This window comes from Monodelphis domestica, chromosome 6 (genome assembly GCF_027887165.1).
Source record: "Monodelphis domestica isolate mMonDom1 chromosome 6, mMonDom1.pri, whole genome shotgun sequence".
Lineage (NCBI taxonomy): Eukaryota > Metazoa > Chordata > Mammalia > Didelphimorphia > Didelphidae > Monodelphis > Monodelphis domestica.
In genome coordinates, this window is record NC_077232.1 from 279,088,738 (window position 1) to 279,110,596 (window position 21,859).

The 21,859-nt window shown below is 36.4% G+C and overlaps 1 protein-coding gene across 1 annotated transcript; it reads left to right on the top strand.

Moving 5' to 3' along the window:
- Positions 1–8: 8 nt before the first annotated feature.
- NUP54 (nucleoporin 54) lies at positions 9–21,283 on the top strand. Its single transcript, XM_001365879.4, has 12 exons — positions 9–238; positions 3,193–3,282; positions 3,390–3,518; positions 5,413–5,639; positions 6,930–7,117; positions 9,128–9,324; positions 12,209–12,263; positions 12,765–12,858; positions 15,206–15,313; positions 17,883–18,002; positions 18,356–18,466; positions 20,437–21,283. Exons 1-12 carry the CDS (start codon positions 172–174, stop codon positions 20,563–20,565), a joined length of 1,515 nt encoding a protein of 504 aa, XP_001365916.1. The 5' UTR covers positions 9–171; the 3' UTR covers positions 20,566–21,283.
- Positions 21,284–21,859: the final 576 nt, after the last annotated feature.

Below are 21,859 nucleotides of genomic sequence, written 5' to 3' on the forward strand. Positions count from 1 at the left end.
GGCGTCACAGAGACGCGACGCGGGGTGGTGGAGGCTTCCTCCAGGACCCCGCCCCGCCCTGTGGTTCTGTGGCTCGGAGGAACTCTCGTACCGGGTGTCCGTTTCCCGGTCGGACCTTTTTACCGGGTGCACCTAGTGCCCCGGGATAGGCACTGCGGCCCCGGGAGCGTCATGGCTTTCAACTTCGGGGCTCCCGCGGGCGGCACGGCCTCGGCTGCCACTCCCGCCGCCCCCGCGGGTGAGTGCGGAGGGCGAGGTTGGGGCGGGTGGGGGAGAGCCACCAGGGGCCCCTTCAGGTCTCTACGGCCAGGCCCAGCCCCGCGTGGGCACCCTTCGAGGGTCAGGACAGAGATCCCTAAGGCCCAGCGGGGCAGTGATGGGGTCGTGGTCCTTAGTGTAGAGATTTATCTCCCCACTCCCAACACCCCCTCTCAGCATGATGTACCGAGGAGAAAGGAGGGGGGACACCACCTTCCCCCCCCCCCCCCCCCCAGCATGGGGCCCCGCCTCCATCCCCTGGTATTCCCTAGCTCTGCCCTCCCTGCAGTGCCGGTCTCGGGGCATTATTCTCGTTTTAGCCGACTGACATTGGAAAGTGCCTCCAGAGAGGCGGGAATGTGGCTGAGCATGGGGAGAAAGTCAGTCCATAAGCACTTTGGAGGCGCCTACTGTGTGCCGGGCACTGCCTGTGTTGGGCCTGCCTTTGGGGAGTTCCCAGCCTAATCTCATTCATGATAGTCTAACACTTCTTGCTGACTCTTATAATTCTTATTGTTCTTTCTTTTCCTCTCTCTTTTTTTCTTTCTCTCCTTCTCTCCTTCCCTCTTTCTCTCCCTCCCTCCCACCTGTCAGGATTTGGTGGGCTGGAGGCTGCCAACTCCACCAACAGTGGGTTTAATTTTGGGGGTTTCGGATTAGCTGCTAATCCTGCAGTGAACTTTAATATTGGGAATTTCGGTGTTTCCACCACCGCCGCGCCCCCCTTCAGTTTTGGTAACCCTCTGGCCAGCGCAGGTAGAGAGACCCCTGTCACTTGTAGGTGTTCAAGCAGGACTCCAAAAATGGGCTTCCTCGCCTCCCCGATCCTGGCCTTGTTTCCCCTGTCTGGTAGCAGGAAACCAGGAAGCAATTTTGAATCTAAACTTTTCAAAAAGAATTTTGAAAAATCTTAAAGGATCAATTTTCTTCCCTGGGGAGTGTGATATCAACAAATTCACAGGGAAATTTGTTGAATGTTACCCACTGTTGGAAAAGGGGTTTATCATATTTGCTTTTCATAGAAAACAAAATCGAAATTACAGCCTTGGTGACATCCCTGAATCTCAGAAAAATCTTGTTAAATTTTTGATAGTTTTGGCTAACATCCAATTTATGTGAAACCACATTTTTCCTTGGATTCTTGGACTCCTGCAGTCATCTTTCATCATTCCTACATCTGTCCTTTGGAATTTCATCAGATTGTTGTCATCAGTGTTCCACAGTTATAGCTGATTTCTCAGAAGAAACAAATCTTATACAAACAGACTTAACTCAGTAGTTTGGTTTTTTCTAACTGTAAAATAAGTTTCTTTCCCCAGAAACTAGAAATACTATTTTTCTATAGTGTTCTTCTTTATCCTTTAAAGATTTTTTTTCTCTTTCACTATGGTTTGAGTTCAGTAGTGAGGAATATGTTTTAGTCACCAAAAAACCCCACCAACTTCTAAAAGCTGGTGAGTTGGATAAACATTCAATTTTTGTTTTGACAGGTGCTGATGAAGATTATAATGTGAATTTTTTTTTTACTTTTTCCATTGGCAAAAAGGATATGCACATGTACTTGGTACTTTGTGTACTGACTTCTAAAACTTCAGCTTAGTGCTTGTATATGAATTTTTTATTCCATGTTTTTATATGACTTAATTGGTCACAATGGCCATTGCCAATTTTTTTCCTATTAAAAACTTATTTTCAGAAATATTCTTGCCATTTAAAACTGATTTTTGACCTTAGGTTCTTTTATTTTATGAATCTAGTATTGTTTAGAACCCACATAGTTAATGCTTATATTTGAGCAAAAAAAGTTACTATATGAAAAATTATATACAATTTCCAAGGATGGACTAATCATGCTTTTTGTTCTTCCTACACTATTTTTTATTATAAAGGGCTTGCATTCTTTTTAATTCAATTCTACAAATATTTATCTTCTATGTACAAGGTGCTATGGTAGGTGCTGGGGATACAAAGATGGAGAAAACAGACCTTGTTCTCAAGGAGGTTACAATCTACTACCGTTTTACATGTTATTGCTTATTCGATAATTTTGAAGTGTAGGAAAATATAGTTTTGTGTTTGATTTGTACTTCTGAATAGAGCTACAACTCAGCAAAAATAAATGACAGTGTTTATTATATAGAATTTTTATTAAAGTAATTCAATGTTTGTTTTTTTTAAAAACACTGGCATTTTCATTTTTATTGATTTCGATCCATATATTAAATTGTTTGCATCAGTGTCTTATTTGTAGAACACTTCACTATTCCTTTTTTACCATTATATGTTTCTAAGTATGATTTTATATGTGTAAATTAACTACATGGCTTCTTTTATATTATGGTAAGTACATGACGTGTTTCCTCAGTGATAAATTGTATTCTATTGATCTTTTTAAGTACCTTTGGAAATGTTTTATTTTACTCTGAATGACTTAAAAGAATGTTCTTGCTCTTTGTGTAGCAACATATGTTTGCTGAAATGGAATCTTTTTGAACTTTTTGAAGTGTGGAACTAAAGCAAATGAGAATTAGATTACACGTATTCATATTTTATGAGCTATATATTAAATGGTAAACATCTAATATACTGGCAGACTTTTTTAAACCTTTTGATGCCCAGGATCCCACCTTTGACAGTTGATGAAGCCTACCTCTTCTCAGATTGTTTTAAAATATATGTTTTATAAAATGCATTTTATACATTTATAAAAAACATATATATATATTAAAACATTCTGAGAGGAGGTCCATAGGCTCTTGATAATAATCTTATGTTTTATATATGCCTATGTAATACATGAGATTATTTTTAAAAAACATTTATAGCTGTCAGAATATTTTTATAAAACTTTGTAGGCTAAGAACAGAGTTACTATTGAACAGATATATTATAACTAATTCTGATGTTTTCATGTTCCTTATTGTTATTTACTAGGTACCTTTGGAGGATTTGGAACCACCACCACTACCACCACAGCAGGTTCTGCATTCAGCTTTTCTGCTCCCACTAACACAGGCACAAGTGGTAAGAGCCTATACTAGGCAGATTTGGTTGTAGAACTGAACAACTTGGGCTAGTTGGGCAGATACATTTTTCATAATACTTTTGTAAACCCACATTTTCCTTCCAAGGACTCTTTGGTGCTACCCAGAACAAAGGTTTTGGATTTGGTACTGGCTTTGGCACAGGTGCAGGAACCAGTACTGGTTTGGGAACCGGGCTAGGATTTGGAACATTCAATACCCAGCAGACTCAGAATAGTAAGTATAAGAAATTTGTTTTCACTTCTTAGAAGTTCATGTTAAATAGTTATGTTTATGTGTCTGAAAAAAAAATCAGTAATAATTATGAATTTGGTCATTTTAGTTTTCATCAATGACTTTCACTGTCATTGGAACACTATGTATTCCTGTTATCTGTCTTTAGTTGGGCCTTTATTAGAACCAGTTAGTCCTTTTATACGTCCTTAATTGATTCCATATCTCACTTTCCACATGACTGACCTTATGACTGCCCTACTTCACTAACTCAGTGGCTTTCTAAGATAAACTGTAAACTTCTTTGTTTACTTTTTTTTTTTTAATTACCTTGCCTTCTACTATGTATTGGTTCCTAGGCAGAAGAGTAGTAAGGGCTAGGCAAAGGTGGGGTCAAGTGACTTGCCCAGGGTCATACAGCTAGGAAGTATCTGAGGCCATATTTGTCTCCAGGCCTGGTTCAAAATATAAACTTCTTGAGAATAAGGATTATTTCATTCTTTGTGCCCATAGTGCTTAGTATGGTGTTGGGCAAATAACACATAAATACTGAATATGTTTGTCAGTTACTTGAAAAGTGATTATCAGGGATGAAAGTTGCCTGTTATAGTTTCTAGATTTTCTCAATAGCACTAGGATCACAAAATAGCAGTTTTGAGAATTATTCATACTAAGGTCTCTTTCAGGTATTTCCTACTATTTTTGTATCCCTTACTAAGTATCCTCCCCCCAATAATTAAACTGAATTTCCAAACTGTAGCGAGAAAGGGAATAGTTGGGTATTTTCTTTATTTCTTGAAACAATTGTGTTCTCAGCTGTTATTATATATTATAATGGACAATTTGTCCTGATATATTGGTTGGTTGGAATTTTTTGCACTGGAATTCATTCAGGTTTTGGCCTGTAATTATCACAAAGAAAGATCTTTCTTTGTTCTGAAGGCACATAATAGAAATTGAACCCAGGGGACAAGTTGAATTTTAGGGTATCACTGGACTCCATTATGTGACATGACTTAATATCAAACATTCTCATCCACTATATCAGACCATATTCCTTGAAATAATTACATGTGGTAAAGCCCAATAGAACAAAATCTGACTGTCCTCTAAGAATGATACATTTTTAGAGAAGTTTCAGTTAACCAAAAGAGATACATTTGCTCCAATCTTTAAAGGCTCAAGTATCCCTTGAAATTTAAAATATATACATGATGATGAATCTTACTATTTCTTATGGGAGAATCAACTCCAAAAGAGACTATAGTCTGCACCTTGCTATAGATATGCTAATAGCCATGATTTTTGTTAATGTCTGGATATAGTAAGCTTTAAGTAAAAAAATATTATAAAGTATTACATATGAAATCTACTAAACAGAATCCCCTACTATACCAGAATATATTGATATTGATTAACAACAAAGCTCTAGGGACCAAATTTAATCTTTTGTCATCTGAGGTTTTAGCATCATCTATTTCCTAACTTTTGTGTATTGAAACCAATGGGAATTTGATCCTGGGACTCCTTGGTCCTCAGAACAAGAGTGATGGTAGACATTTGTTTAGGTCTTGATCATTTACAAAGTGCTTTACATATATGATATAATCAGAGATCATTTTAAAGGCTATGAAACTGAGGCTTAACAAAGCTGTTAAGAGACTTGACATGTGGTCACGCAGCTAATTAATGTCAGGGGTAGGATATGAATCCAGAGCTTCCTGATTCTTGGTCTAACACTTAATTACTTTGGAATTATTCAATTTATTTACCTGTGCATATTAATGGTAATACTATATTTATTAAAGGACATGCCATTAGAACCTTTTATTTTACATATCCTTTGATAACAGACTTGTTTTTATTTTTAAGAGTAACATCTCCTTCTCTTTTTCAGCCTTAGGGGGTCTCTTTAGTCAGCCCACCCAAGCTCCTGTCCAGTCTAACCAGCTGATCAATACAGCAAGTGCTCTTTCTGCCCCAACACTACTGGGAGATGAGAGAGATGCAATTTTGGCAAAATGGAATCAGCTCCAGGCCTTCTGGGGAACAGGCAAAGGATACTTCAACAATAATATTCCACCTGTGGACTTCACCCAGGAAAATCCCTTCTGTAGGTTTAAGGTAGGAGGTTGATCTTTTTCATTGTTACTGACATTATGTAAATTACAACAAACAGGAGATAAGTTTATTGAGTTTTTTTGGAGCAACTACTTCATTCTTTATAGACTAAAGTGGTCCATTCAATGTGTGAAATTGGATTTGAGGGCCTTTTGTTTAGGTATCTGAATATTGTGTAATAAGCAGGTAGAGTATTTAAAATTAAGTGTACTTACAACCTAGTGGTAAGAGATTTGTATTCAGAAATAACATTTTGCTAAAAACGTCTGGCATATTATACAAGCAGAAGAGTCATTGGCTTAAGATGGATGCTGTGTCATCATAATTAATTTCGCCAAGTTGCTGAAAGTTTGTTGCCATGTCTTAGACTTGCATATCTCTTTTGTACTCCACTATAGTTGAAAGAGTACTTGACAAATCCTTCTTGAGAGAGCCAGGGCTGTCACTAGAAAGGGAGTATAATTATATGTTGACACAAACTGCACTTGGCCTGGGATTTTTATAGTATGACACTTTGATTATAGGCCAGCAGCAGCAAGTGCATTGTCCACACTAGAGGATCCTGGTAAGAAAGGGCCCTCTCAGGTCTGTTGGTGACTCATGTTGAAAGGAGAGTATTTATGAAGCATCTATCATTTGCAAGCACATACAGTAATGAAAAATTATCATATAGACCAGTAAGGGACTCAGTCCAAAGACTGCTAGGATGTAAAATGGGTAGAGCACTGGACCTAGAGTTAGAAAGACCTGCATTCAAATCCTACCCTCAGATGCTGACTAGCTGTGTGACCTAGACAAATCACCCAGCCTCTTGTTTGCTTAAGTTTCCTCTACTGAAGAATGGGAATAATAACAGTCTTCCAAGGTGGTTGTGATATTGAAATTATGAGATAATATTTTTAAAGCACTCAGTGCAGTTCCTGGAACATAATGCTTAATAAATTATAGTTCCCCTTCCTTCCTACCAGGCACAGTATGGCATGTACATATGAGTATATCAGGTAGGTTTTTATAGAGATAAAGGAGAGGTTTAGAAAAAAGGGTTCTAGGAAGATTGAGGCAGTTTGAAGGGAAAGGGAAGGGAATAAGCATTTATAGGTAATACATAATTTGGGAAATTAAGTTAAACTAATCATATTTTTATATTCAGGTCACTGACACGATAATAAAAAATCCTGTTGGTTTTTTTTCCATTAAATATGAGGAAATTGGTGTAGTGAGCATTTAAGTGACAGGCATAACACCTGTGGTTTATCATTATATATCACAATTTTCTGTGCTGTTTTTCTGTAGGCGGTGGGTTATAGCTGTATGCCCAATAATAAGGATGAAGATGGACTGGTGGTTCTAATTTTCAATAGGAAGGAAACAGACATCCGAAGCCAACAACAACAACTAATAGAATCAGTCCACAAAATTTTGGGAGGAAACCAGACTCTTTCTGTCAATGTAGAAGGTGTTAAAACATTGCCAGATGACCAGTATGTATACACAAAGGGTTTATGTCTTGTGGTTCAAACACATACTTGGTGATAATGTAGCATTCTTATTGTTTCATATATTTTGTTGTTTCCATGCCCTTCGTGAAACACATTTAAAATTGTATGACAGAATATTTTGTCTTTGTTTCAATATTTATTCACTGTTGATGGAATGCTTAAGTTTATTTTTCCCCTTGGTTTTTAATTTCTTTACTTGTATGATACTGATGACCTTTGTTGCATTTAGTTAAATATTCAAATACAAGGAGAAACATTCAACATGTTTTTGTTTTTGTTTTTTTGTATGAGCATTACAAAAATTTTGTAAGGTTTCAGGAACTAGAATTGTGTATTGCTTCTTCATGTGTATGATCATAATAATAAGTGATAGATGATAATAATGCTTTAAAGTTTACTAAAATCTCATTTGAGCCTCACCACAACTTTGTGAGGTAGGAACTCTAGGTACTTGTTTAGGGTAAGTTAGCTACTAAAGTGTCAGGGGATCAGCCTGATCTTAAATAGGCAACTTTCCTTTGGCCAGTTTCTTAATAAGAAGTTCATTTTAAGATTTTTTTTTTTAGTTTGAAGAATTAGGCACAAGAAGACATAATAATTTTACTTGGTCACATTAAAAGTTTTGTTAAATTAACTTGATTTCTGTTCAAGCAGAGAGAAGAAGCTACTGATTATTGAATGCTATCCTAGGTGCTAGGGGATGTAAAGATAATTTTAGGGTTGTGACTTAAATCTAAATTAATTGGTTGCCAGGGGAAAAAATCCCAAATAAAATACCCAAGTCAGTCTGGAAATTTATGGTAATTTTAATTAATATAGAGGGAAGGATTTAAGGAGAAAGAGGGAAGAGGGTATAGGATTTCTCCCGCCTGGCCCCCGTGTGCCAGGGGGAGTTCAAGATTTCCACCACTAGGTTTCTGAAGGAGATTAGAGGCTTCTAAGAGGATAAGTTTGGAAGTAAAGGAGAAAAAACTCAGCCAGAAACTCACCACTGAACCAGACAATAGCTTGTAGTCATGTCAAGATCCCGAAAGGCCCAGCACGCTGCCACCAGCCAATTTTCCGCCACCAAAAGGTCCCGGAGAGAGGAAGTGAGCCAAATAAATAGACCTTTTACCCTTGTGTCCCCTCCTCTAAATGCCCATTCTTTAGTTCTCATCTTCTTTGATTAGATTATATCTTTAGAGTTACTTAACACTTCTTTGTTAAGTTCATCTTTTGTTAGTTACTTGACCTTTTTGTGATTAATTTACCCTTTATAGTTACTTAACACCTTTTTGTATTAAGATCTAAAAATAGACAACTTAAAGTTCTAGCTTCACTATAAAGTAAGAACTAAGTACCTTCATTGTTCAATCAGGAAATTACAACTTTATCTTCACCATAAAGTAAGATCTAAGTAGGGTGGAGTAATTTAAAGTTCACAGGGAGTGTTATAAAGAGTTTTATTAAAGTTCATTCTGTTACTTTAAGAAACCAGAGGAGACAGCTCTCTCCTGTTACTTTAAGAGACCATCTTATCATAAAAGAGAGAATTCAGTGAGTTCTGGGCTGCAGTCTTTCTGACTTTCTTGGGAGCAGGTTGCTGGATTATTCTCTTAGACTAAGAAAATCTGTTAGTGACTTGTGAGACAGTTACCTTTGAGAATTTGATATACACATGTGAGTTGAGAAAGAGTGTGTTTACTGAGAGCTTTTCTCCTGAAGGGAGAAGCAGGTGCCAGAGGGGGCTCCACCCACTCTCTCTGACTTGGAAGCAGGGCCTGAATCTCTCTGCTAAGAGATTCTGACTGTTATATCTGATGGTTCGCTTCAAGCACCTTTTGGTTTTTCATAGATTTATTTAAAATTTTTTAAAAATCTAATATTTGTACTCCAACTATCAGTTCTGAAACTAACTTCATACAAACCTTTTTAAAGAATCAAGATATTTGCATTTATGTTTATTTCTGGAAGATACAAACTTGATATCTTATCAATTTTTTTTTTCAGGACAGAAGTTGTCATCTATGTTGTTGAACGTTCTCCAAATGGCACGTCAAGGCGAGTTACAGCTACAGCACTCTATGCCCATTTTGAACAAGCAAATATAAAAACTTCATTGCAGCAACTTGGAGTTACCCTTTCTATGACTAGAACAGAGCTCTCGCCTGCCCAGATCAAGCAACTTTTACAGAATCCTCCTGCTGGTATGTATTTGGGGTTAGGACCTGATCAAATTATATAAACAAAAATATCTTCACACACATTTTCCTGCAGAAATACTGATGATCACCTATGATATTTTTGTTTCAGTATAAGTTTTTTTGGGGGGATGTTTAAAAAATTGAAACTATTTTGTCCATTATATTTTTTAATGTTTATGAGATTGATAAATTTAAATTTAAAATATTGATATTTATTTTGATGTCTCAATTACAGAGAATTAACATATTATTAACCACTTAATGATTATTAACTTAAGTAGTTTGCATTACTTATTATTAAAGTTTATAATAAACATTAAAACAATAGAAATGGACATTTTCATCCATACACATCCATTATGTAGTTAATTAAAGCATTCTTTGAGTCAATCACAGAAGTAAAAGTGCCTGCTATGTATTAACCAATACTGTGGTAAGCCTTCATGTAGCTACAAAGATGAAGACGTAGAACTTGATTGTATGGATTTAGTCTTGGGAAAGCATGGAGCAACATGGGGGGATCTGGAGAAAATAAGATGTGTTTATAAACAAATATAAGAGAAGAAGATAAACACAGGAAAATGTTAAGAAAAGTTGAAGAGGACTCAGGTCTGCTTGCTAGGAATATCATGGAAGACTTCATGGAGGAGGTGGCATTCCAGGTTAGCTGGCAGAGTTTGAGAATGGAGCATGACATTTTTGAGGTACTGTGAGGACTGTCATAGAAGCAAGGCATCCATTGGTTGAGTGAAAGGAAGTAATATGATAGAAGGTAGATTGGACCCAGGTAATTGTATCAAGGGTCTTAAAATCCTGCTTAAGAGTTGCATATTATTTATTAGGCAACTGAACACCATTGAAGGTCATTTGAGTATCGTCTATTATTCTCTTCACATGACTGATCCATCTTCTTTTCCTTTCTACTCTTTTACTTTTGTTCTTGGGATACATGATGTGGCTTGCTCACACTTACCATGTACCTTTCCATTTCCCTCTGTGATAAATAATTTTTAATTCTTTGGAGTCAGTTGTATTTCATGCCTTCACACCACTTAACAGTAACAGTAAACTATTAGAATTAAAAAGATAGTCTTGTAATTTCATAGGAAGCTTGAGATCAAATAAAGGAACTTTATAATTTCCTGAAGGTACTCCATCTTCCTTTCTTCCTTTCTGGGCCTAGCTAGACCATCCATACTCTTAGTTCCAGATATACACAATAATGAACACACTTTATAGGGTATCCATCCAAATGCATGTTGAAATCTGGCATTAGATTTTCTTCATCTCCTTTCCTGTGTGGATGGTTAAAACAAATTTCTTTGAATGATTAAAGCTCATTCTGAGGGCTCTGCATTGATCTGGAGCTTGACACTTAATATTCTCAGAAGAAGGAGCATATGTGAACAACCTCCTTGTCCACAGGAAATCCTTTTGCAACTTGCCCTCTACTAGATTTCTTCCATCACAGTCGGAAAATACCTCTAGTGGACGTACATCTTTCTGTTTTATCCTTTGTCATTTTTCATCTTAGTTATGTCTGAATCTTTCATCTTAGTTATGTCTGAATCTTTGTGACATTGTGGACCATATTATACTAGTATGGTCTGTGGAGTTTTCTTAGCAAAAATACCAGTAGTTTATCATTTACTTTTCCAAGGAAACAGAAGTTTGTGATCCTGGGTCACCCAGCTAGTAAGTGTCTGAGGCTAGATTTGAATTCAGGTCTTATTGACTTCAGGTCTGACACTTTATTCTTTGTGCCATTTAGCTATTTCCTGATGTTTTTCTTTTACCTAATGTTTATTATCAGAGGGTTGCTCAACAGGGATTATTTCTGTTGCTCTTGAGTTCTTTTTTCAAATAATTGAATGCTGTCATGCAAAAAAAAGATTACTTTTTCCACTTGATCCCAGAGGATAGAAATAGGACCAACCTGTAGAAATTATAGATTACAAATTTTCACTTAAAATAAGAAAGAACTTAATATTTAGAACTGTCCAACAAATAATGGATTTATTCCAGAGAGATTATATTACTATACTCTGAATTTTTAATCCAGAGATAAATGATTACTTGTCAGGGATTTTGTAGACAGATTTTGTACTTCAAGTTGAACTAGATGATCTCTGAAGTCCCTTCCAACTTCTGGGAATCCATTTCTATAGAGAATGTAACAAGCAGAGCCCCTGATTGTGTGCCCTTGGTAAAGTTATGATCTATTAGAGACTCACTTCACTCTAAAATTGAGTATATATCTTGTAGTAATCTCTGTGCCATGGAGAGTGGAATTTTTTGACATTAAAAATGTATATTTGTAAAGAAAAGGAAAATTAAATTGACCCTTTTCTTGTGCTGACTCATATTTCCTGTGATCCTTTCTATCCTATTTGAAATTCTTTCAACTGAATACCGCAGACTAGGAAGTGTTTTGTCTTAAGTCATAGATTTGACATTTATAGATTGTCTCATCCCTTGCTTTCCTACCTTTTTTATTTTCCCTAAGTTTATTCTATAAAACTATGGTTGCTAATATTTTTACCTCCAAACTTAAAACTTCTGCCACATAGTCAAACTCTTTTACTGTTTTGAATTGTTATGCATCATATTGTGTTGTGAATCTTGTGAATTTTGAATGTTAATAGAATGTCATAGTAAGCCTATATGAAAATGCCTGTTACATTCAGTTTTTCTTTCTATATTTTTCTATTCTAAGCTTTTTAAAAAATATGCATCATTGTAGAATCACTATAATTATGATCTCTTGACATATAGGAAATTTATCTGTTTGTATATCTGTTTTGGTTAAAATTCTAACATGTTTGTCAGAATATATTCAGGAAGATTTCTCTTTAAGTGCTTTTTAAAAACTTTCATTCTGTGGTAGGTGTTGATCCAATTATCTGGGAACAAGCCAAAGTGGATAACCCTGACCCTGAAAAGTAAGTTTATCTTGATGTAGTAACTAATATGATTTATAATACTGTTTGGTACTGTGAAGCAGGATAGAATTTAGAATAAGTGATTAATGGGCAGAATTCATTCTCATTGGGATTAGTAAAATTTATTCTTATGAATATTTGATTTTTGGTGCTCAGGAGGCAGAGTGGTGTAGTGGGAAGGAATTGGGAAATCAAAGCTCTAGTTCCAGAGCTGTCACTGACTAATGGTGTGACCTTGGGTAAGTTACTGAATCTTAAAGTTTAAAATGGTTTGGACCAAGATCCCCAACTTCTTTCAAATTCTTATGTTCTTTGAAATCAGCATGGAGTATTGGTCAGAGTTGACCTTGGTATCTGGAAGACCTGGGTTCAAGTTTATTAGTCATGTAGAGATTTTGATGGCAAATATGTTATTATATAGGAAAGGCTTTTACATTCTTTGTCATTTTTAAAATACGTAAAAGTGTATATTTGTGGAAATAAAACACCTTATTTCCATAGGCTAATTCCTGTGCCAATGGTGGGTTTCAAAGAACTTCTCCGAAGACTGAAGGTCCAAGATCAGATGACTAAACAGCATCAGACCAGATTAGATGTAAGCATATAGGTTTTTATCCCCTGAAACTGAGTTATATCACTAAGTATTAGAAAAAAATTGGATTCCTGTCATTGTATATGCCACTACTATGTCTTGGTAAGGCTAAAAGTCTCAGAGAAAGATAATACAGTGTATATTATCAGTTAGTAATTGTAACTGTTCATTGTTGCTTCCTTTGTAGAACAAAACACATTGTGAAAACTCAAAATTATCAAAATACTTTATGAATGTAGAATGGCTAGATTGGAAATACTTTAAAACTATAAAACAACTGCTATTTGTGTTAACCCCAAAATACCAACTATTTACAATGGAGGCAGCTTAATTAGTTGGTCACTTCTAATTTTAGCAAGATAATGTATGCTTTATCCTAATGAAACTGGCAGATTAAAATGTCTACTTTGTACTTTCTGTAGTATACTGAGTGCTACTTGTGATGGGATTAATGAAGAATATAGAAAAGGTTTTTAAAAATTTTAACATTTAAATCTCTTTAATATTTTAGTTACCTTAAATGATAAAATCATAAAACTTGGTGATAAAACAGGTGAGAGGCTCCTTTAATCAAACCTGTCACTGAGCAGAGTCCCTACTCTCTCCTCTAGCAATTGACAGTCACCTAGTTTCTGTTCATAATGTGATGAGAAGGTCTTCACAGAGGAGCCTAAATCATTGTTGGAGGTCTATATTATATGGAGGCCATTATTTTTTTTAAAAGTATATTTTATTTGATCATTTCCAAGCATTATTCGTTAAAGACATAGATCATTTTCTTTTCCTCCCCCCCACCCCCCATAGCCGACGCGTAAGTCCACTGGGCATTAGATGTTTTCTTGATTTGAACCCATTGCTTTGTTGATAGTATTTGCATTAGAGTGTTCATTTAGAGTCTATCCTCTGTCATGTCCCCTCAACCTCTGTATTCAGGCAGTTGCTTTTTCTCGGTGTTTCCACTATGGAGGCCATTATTAGAGGTCTTTATAATGAACTCATATTTCCCTATAGCTTCTGTATATTTTTTGTCTTTGTTCTGCTCATTGAAACAATAGGGAATTAGCCTTTTTCATATTTGATAACAACTATTCCTTATTATTGATGCTTTAAAAAGATTTTCCAGCATATTTCTAAATATATCCCTTTTTCCTCTGCCCAGTGTGGCCTTTTTTTTTTGTCATAAGGACAAAAGAAAAAAGAAAAAAAATGTTAAACCATCTGTGGGATTCTATCTCTGAGGTCCCTGCCTCATCAATGAAATGTCCATGGGTCAAATTTGGCCATTATAATTATAGTGTTCAGTTTTGTTGTGGTGTTCTCCCCATTTACATTGTTGTTGTGTATATTTTCCCACTTTTGCTTTTTCTGGTTATGATAGCTTGAGCACGTCTTCCCATGTTTCTCTGAATTTATATTTATATCTTTTTTAGTTGTGTGGTGACATACCACAATGTTTATTTAGTCCCAGTCGATGGGTATCTACTTTGTTTCCAGTACTTTGCCCCCCACAAAAAAAATGGGCATATGGTGCCATTCTGGGGTAAAAGGTATGGACATTTTAACCACTTTTTAAAAGCATTATTTTCAGAATCATCATCCCTATTCATAGTTCTTCCAACAGTGTGCCTTTTGAAGACAGTTGTACCTATAGTGAGTTGGGGGCCCTAAAGATGTAGATCTTTGCCCCTCTGGGAGCCTGCAAGGTCATCTTCCCTTCTCTGAACCTCCCAAGGTTGTTCATTATTAGTTTTTAGGTCTCAGTGAGGAAGATGACTACTTCTGGTCTGTTTTAGGATTACGGTCTAGGATCCTGAGTTTCTCATTGGTGTGATGCTGGATTTCCAAGTAAAGATTAAAAAAAAAAAAGGGGTGAAAAAAGTTCGTCAACCAACAGATGCATCAACTCCAAGAGTACAATATCCAGTATAAATCTAAGAGTATAAGAGTGTGATATATTTGTGCAGTATCCAAATTGAAAATTTTCCTCCACCACAGTGAAGAGAGGGAAGCTCATGTTCTTAACTTTTCTCTGGGGGCCATTCTGTGTCATTACAATGACCCAGTGGTGTGCTTCTGACTTAGCATTGTCCACAAGCTAGAAGGTGGCGTGGTTCTGTAAAAAGGCATTTAAGCTTTCTTCACTGGTTTAATGTACCTAATCTCTGTAGAACATAACTTTCTTTGGAGTGTTCAGTGACCAGATGAGCCTCAGGTAGTTTATTTACTAAGAACTGTTACACTTTAGTATCTAATCAATTATGGTGGTGCCCAGCACTTTTGTGGCTTAGAATTTAAGATTGAGTCAAAGTATCATTGCAATAATTGTACTTCAAATGTTTTTTCTTCATAGATTATATCTGAAGACATCAGTGAGTTACAGAAGAATCAGACCACCACTCTGGCTAAAATAGCACAATACAAGAGGAAACTCATGGAACTTTCCCACAGGACCTTACAGGTAGTGTCAGGACTGATCCTGGTCAATTATTTAATTAAAAGGCTATTCTAGTGTTGTTTTTTTCTTTGTCAGAATCATTTTCTTTTTTTCTTTTTTTTAAATTAAGAATATTTTTCCATGTTTCTATGATTCATGTTCTTTCTCTCCCCTCTTCTCTCCCTACTTCCGGAGCTGACAAGCAGTTTTACTTGGTTATATGTGAATCATTGTTTAAAACCCATTTCCACATTATTCATATTTGTAGTAGAGTGATCATTTAACATCATATCCCTATCAAACCATGTGATTGATCATGTTTTTCTTCTGCGTTTCTGTTTCCACAGTTCTGGATGTTGTAATGGGTTATTTATTAATTAGCCTAATTAAGAATAGATTGTAGCCAGATATATAGGTTTATGAAGTGATGTGAGATTTCTAAGGGTTACTTTAAGATTGCCATGGAACTCTGAGTAGGTCAGAGGAAGAGAATTTTCCAGAGGGTCTTGGGAAAGCCAGTTGGGAATAACGATGCCACTTCCTGGGAGAGACTCAGAGGTTGGTTGGTTGGTTGGTTTTTTCCTTAGATCATCCTTGAATTTGGTGGAGATTGTTTTGGGAAATACTGTGATATATTTGGAGGTGATTTAGTGAAGAGAGACTATGGGTTGGAGAAAGGGAGCTGTTTCCCCATGACATTTGCAGGAAGCAGTAGACCAGTAGGTGGCAGAAGAGAGCAACATTTGTGAACCTACTCATAGTATATTTTTCTGTGGCTGGAGATTTTGAAGGAGTTATAACAAAATCTTTGAAGAAATATATAACAAAGAAATTACTTATAATTTAATTAGATTAGTTTAGTAAGATAGAATTAGGGGTATAGGCAGATAGGAAGTTGTTAGCCTTGACTTTGGTCAAGGAAGAAGAAAGGCTCTTGCGAGACAGATTTGGGACCAGGTTTATAGACAGATAATGTTAGATTAGGGTACATAAATAAATAAGAAATATTATTCCTACCTGTTTATTTCTTTTCCTTTCCCTTAATTTTTATAGTTAAAATAGGGTTTTTCTAAATTCAATCTCCAGCAGATATCCTTCAATTTCCTTCAATAAGCCATTTTCACTCTGACAACTGAATTCCCTTAACCTACCTACCTACCAATACTGTAGCAAGGGAATTGTGCAAGACTGACAGCCTTCAAACCAATTCCCTTGCTACATTACCTGTAACCAGGAGCTCTACAGTTCCCTCTGTGGTTCTGAAGAGAAAAGCTGACACTGTTTTTCTCCTTTCTAAAATAAACAGTTGGTTTAAACAAAAGGTTGTTGTTCTTATTAGGCTCTCCACTTGTTTTAGGAAATATAAACCCTTATTGATCTGATCCAACCATACCACTGCTGGGTTTGTACCCCAAAGAGGACCCATTTTCTATAAAAACTGCAAAAGGCCCATTTTCATCAAACAGATTTGAAAGGTTTGGTCTATACCCTTTCAGTGACGTTTGGTGTATTTTTTAGTTTCCAGAAAGGGGAAGAATCATTAAGGTTGGCCAGAGAGGGATAAGTAATTTTCCTATGGCATAGATGCCTGTCCTAGGAGCAGATGGTGATAGCCACAACTACTCCAGCTTTACTAATGTCTTTCTTTTCCCTCTGTTATGCTTTTCTTCCTTTGGTTTTTGTCTTCCTCTTTTGCCTTTGCCTTAGAAACTTGGCAGCTGGCAAAGAACATTTTTAATTTTCTTGTTGACTTTTAAGGCTGAAAGGTGGTCTGGCCCAGTAACTGGTACTTCTTAGTAAGATTTTATCGAAATGTTAGCTGTTATTATTATAGTTGGTTATGGATCATGGGATCATAGCCATGTAAGAAGCAGCATGAAGAAATAGAGAGGATGTGGGCTTGGAATTGTGACGAACAGGGTTCAAATTGTCTCTTAGACTATTAAGAAATGTGAACTCTGGGCAAGTAAGTTACTATATTCCTCAGCTATAAAATAGGGATCATAATAATAACCTACCCCAGGATGATCAAGATCATGGATTTATGGTGCTAGTTTTAAGTGTGAGCTACTGCTGTTGTTTTCAGAAAACCCCAAATTTAGAGTTGGGACCTTGGCTGAAAATCCTGCTTCTATCACAGGAAAGTTCCTTTTTGGTTTCCAAACTTCCTCATTAGGGAGATTGAGAAGATTGGACTAGAGAGTGTGTTAGTTTCTTAGCCCAAGTCACAACTAGTTCTAAAATGAGTGAGGAAGAAGTTAGGGACCTTTAGAGATTGATCCTGTGGTCCACCATGCCAGCCATTCAGTATCCCATCTAAGAATTAACATTAGGCTGGATAAACCATTGAACTAAGCCAGCTGTACAATTAGTTACCTAAGTTGAATAACTTATTGAAGGATGATAGTTTGTCCAAATATTATTATGTAGGATAATTCAGATTTGAGACAGTCTAACATTGATGCAGTTTTTTTCCCCCCAGGTTCTTTCTTTTCCCAGTTAATTTAAACTGCTTTAATTAAAACAGAAGTAAAATTTCTTGAGACATAACCAAAGAGGAGAATGGCCAATGCTTTTCTTGTGCCTGTCACAGGTCCTGATTAAACAGGAAATTCAGAGGAAGAGTGGCTATGCCATCCAGGCTGATGAAGAACAGCTAAGAGTGCAGCTTGATACAATTCAGTGTGAATTAAATGCACCTACACAGTTCAAGGTAAGCAAGTCCAAGCTACACTTGTGTGATATGTGGGTCCAGGTATAGAATCTATTCCAAGGAGGTCTAAGGAAGGTGCTAAAAGAAGCTTTTGGGACAGGACTCAACTCTGGTTTCATCTCTGCCAAGCAGACAGATAGGCTTTTTCTTGAAAACTTCTGTTATGGAAATGAACTGATAGGTTTTCCTAAAAAGCTGGAATATTTAAAACTTCTGTAAGACCTAAATCAGTGTTGATAGCTACCATATATATTCATTTCCTTTTAAAAGTACCTCATTTTAGGGGTACAGCTTACACTTGCCCCAGTATTTACAAGTACAAACATAGTCATTTTGCAAGATCCCATTCCTAGGGTCGCCTGAATGAGCTGATGTCCCAGATTAGAATGCAGAATCACTTTGGAGCTGTGAAATCTGAAGAAAGATATTATGTGGATGCAGATCTTCTACGAGAAATCAAACAGGTAAATGGACTTTATGTGGATGGATAGTCCTGATTGCTTTGAAGGTGGGGACCCTTTAACCTTCTGTAGCTATTTCCATCAGAATAGGACAGATTGCTTTACTGAAAGCATCCCTTTTTTTGTTCCACTATTGTTTCTAAAGCTTATCTTGAAAATCTAGAGGGAAGGGTGAAAATTCTTATCTAATGAATGTCCTTTGTAGGACATATTTAGCTTGATTTTAGATTATCCACAAGGTTATCAAACTCATGGATGATATGCTCTCCAATCAGGCTGAATCAGATTAAAATGTAATTGGGAAATGTTTGAACAAAACAGATAAAAATGCAACATGGATAATGTTAATTTGTGGTTTTCTAAGTCATTATACCATCTGTGGGATCCATTGACTGTGTTTCATTCTTTGTCTCCCTAGAAATGTTCTAGGGTTAGGTATTTCTTTTTGCTATTTGCTCATTTTCCCAGCCTTTTTCTTGCCTGTGGACTGGGAATTCTGAAAGCTGTTGGTTTTGTTTCCTTTGCTGCTGGTTTGTAGGAAAGGGCACTGTGAGCTGTTTTGCATTGGGGCTATGTCTTCTCCCCAGCAGTGCAGGCTTAAAAGGATCCAGCACTATGGACTTCTGGGCCTCACTGTAGGCTGGTGCCAGGACCTGGGACTTCAAGGGGGGTGGTTCTGAGGTGTTCTTTTGTTGGTGTAGCCCAGATCCCAAAATCCTGAAGTTGGCTTATGCCCAGGTTCAGAATCTGGCACAGTAGGTGGGGGTGAGGGAGGGTTGGCCAACACTCCTCTGTGTGCAGCTTTACTTCCACTTCCCTCTTATCCCATGAAAATCAACAACTCTCTGTCTACCTTTCAAGTTGTGTTCAGTGGGAGAGTCCCCCTCACTTCATCTTGCTATTGGTTTTTGACTTCTGATGTTTTGAGGCACTTTAAAAAAATTATTTAACTAATTTAGAATATTCTTCCATGGTTACATGAGTCATGTTCTTTCCCTGCCCTAATCCCTCTCCCCTCCCAAAGCCAATGAGCAATTCCAGTGGGTTTTATATGTATCATTGATCAAGACCTATTTCCATATTATTAATATGTGCACTAGGGTGATCATTTAGAGTCTACATCCCCAATCTTATCCCCATCAAACCATGTCATCAAGCAAATGTTTTTCTTCTGTGTTTCTACTTCCATAGTTCTTTCTCTGGATGTGGATAGTGTTCTTTTTGAGGCACTTTTAAAAGATTGGTTTAGAAAGACTGTCAGTGGTTTCAGCTTTTGTTGCTATTGAGCTACCATCTTGGCTCTACCCCCTCTGTGAGATCTGTTTCTATTTTTGTTTTAAACCTCTTATCCTTGTTTGAAGATGGATGTAAAACCATTGTCAGATGATGTTTTGTTAAGTGATTGAGAAGAAATAGTTTTGTTCTCTCTCTCACAAGCCCAATCTCTGTTTCTTGTTGTGGAGTGGGACTGCCATACGCAACATAATTAAGGACATTTGCAGTCAAATAATTTGGGGCTAGAATTCTATGACTAGGTAACACAAGTGAGTTATGCATAAGGAGTACTAAAGAATCTCAGGGACCAGTGGACTATGCCCCTTTTTCAGATAGTTCATACCTATGCAATTAAGGCTGCAGAAAAACTCATACATGAGAATTTTTTTTTTTAGTTAGCATTTATATCATTAGTGTCTCTGCCATAGAAGGTTGTAAAGTGCTGTACACAAAGAAGATTATTTTGAGGTTGAAAACTCTGTCTTAGTGGTAGAAATGAGAGATCAGAAGACCTAGCTTCCACTTTGACCTGATACATGCTACTGCCTGTGGAGCTCTGGGCCAGATCTCTGTTGGTATAGGAAACTTCCTGCACTGAACAAATCACATATTTAGACAGAAAATTATTGTTATCAATACAAAAGACTAACCCAGGGCCTTTTTTTTTAAACATTTTCTCTTGTTTTTAACCATCCTAGCATTTGAAACAACAACAAGAAGGCCTTAGTCACCTGATTAGCATCATAAAAGATGATCTGGAGGATATCAAATTAATAGAACATGGATTGAATGAGAACGTCCACATTCGAGGAGGTGTCTTCAGTTGACAGTGCACAGCCGTCTGTTTGGGGTTTTGGAATGTGTACCATCCAGCACTGTTTCAGATCTCCCTTCAGACTGAAACCGACTGTATTAAAAACACCCTACCCTAGCTTGGTTTCTGAGAAAGTTATTATAGATTATTGTTTATAAATTTTGAAATAGCATAGCTATCTCAGCTTTTTAGACTTGACCTTTGAAAGGTTAGTACCTAAAAGCTGTATTTACTTTAAAACGAAGAAAGGTTCCTAATCACCAGTAGAATATGTACTATTGTACATTTTTACAACAGCATTGTTGAAAAATCAGTGTTTAAAGATGATTCTCCATTGAGCCTTTACTATGCTTTTCCACAGCCAATAAACATGTGAGAACAAGTGTACTTTGCAATAAAAAATAACTGGAAGGATAACCACGCTGTTGCAAATCTGTATGTAATAGTGTAAATGTATGTCAGTTTTTCTACTTGTGTATGCCACTTTTGGAAGAGAGAAGAGAAATTTTAGGAGTCCTTAGTAATTAATTAGGTTTTTTGGGGGGGACTACAAGGGTTTGAAAGATATTTTTATATGGTTTTACTTATTTGCCAAATGAACCCAAACCCCTAGGAAATAACAAAAAGTACTTGTCTATTTTACAACATTGTCCACTATTTTTTTTTTCGTTTTATTTCTGTAAAAGATGGAAACTTCTTATAAATAAATTCTTGCTTTGTGATAACTTTTATATGATACTTCCTGGTATTTGCTTATTCAGATACTGATATGTGAGCACATTCATGTTCTACAAAAAACAATGCAAGATTGCTATTAACTGAACATTTGATCTTGTATTAGATTTATTTGTGTACATGGCTCTAATTTTTTATGGCCTGCATTTTCTAGGATCATAAAGGAAAGGAGTATTTTAGGTGCTTTTCTTTCTTAATAGTGAAGCTGGTAATACCAAACCAAATGTGGAGGATGTCAAAATTTTACACCATAATAAGTTCAAAATAGAAAACATGACCTTTTATACCATAAAAAAAGCAGATCACATGTCTTTTAAAGGTCTGGGAAGGAGATGAGAATTCTTTACAAAGGCATAGAGGCAATTTCAAAAGATAAAATACATGAAATTTGAAAGCTTTTGCACAAAATTGATAGATTTGGAGTATGATAAGCAGCCCACTGAGATAAAAAATTCTTTGAATCATGTAGGGTTGGTAGCTAACGATATATAGAAATATACAAGACCAAAAGCCATTTTCCACTAGATAAATGAAAAGACAGTTCTCAGTTGAATTATAAATTATTGGCCATA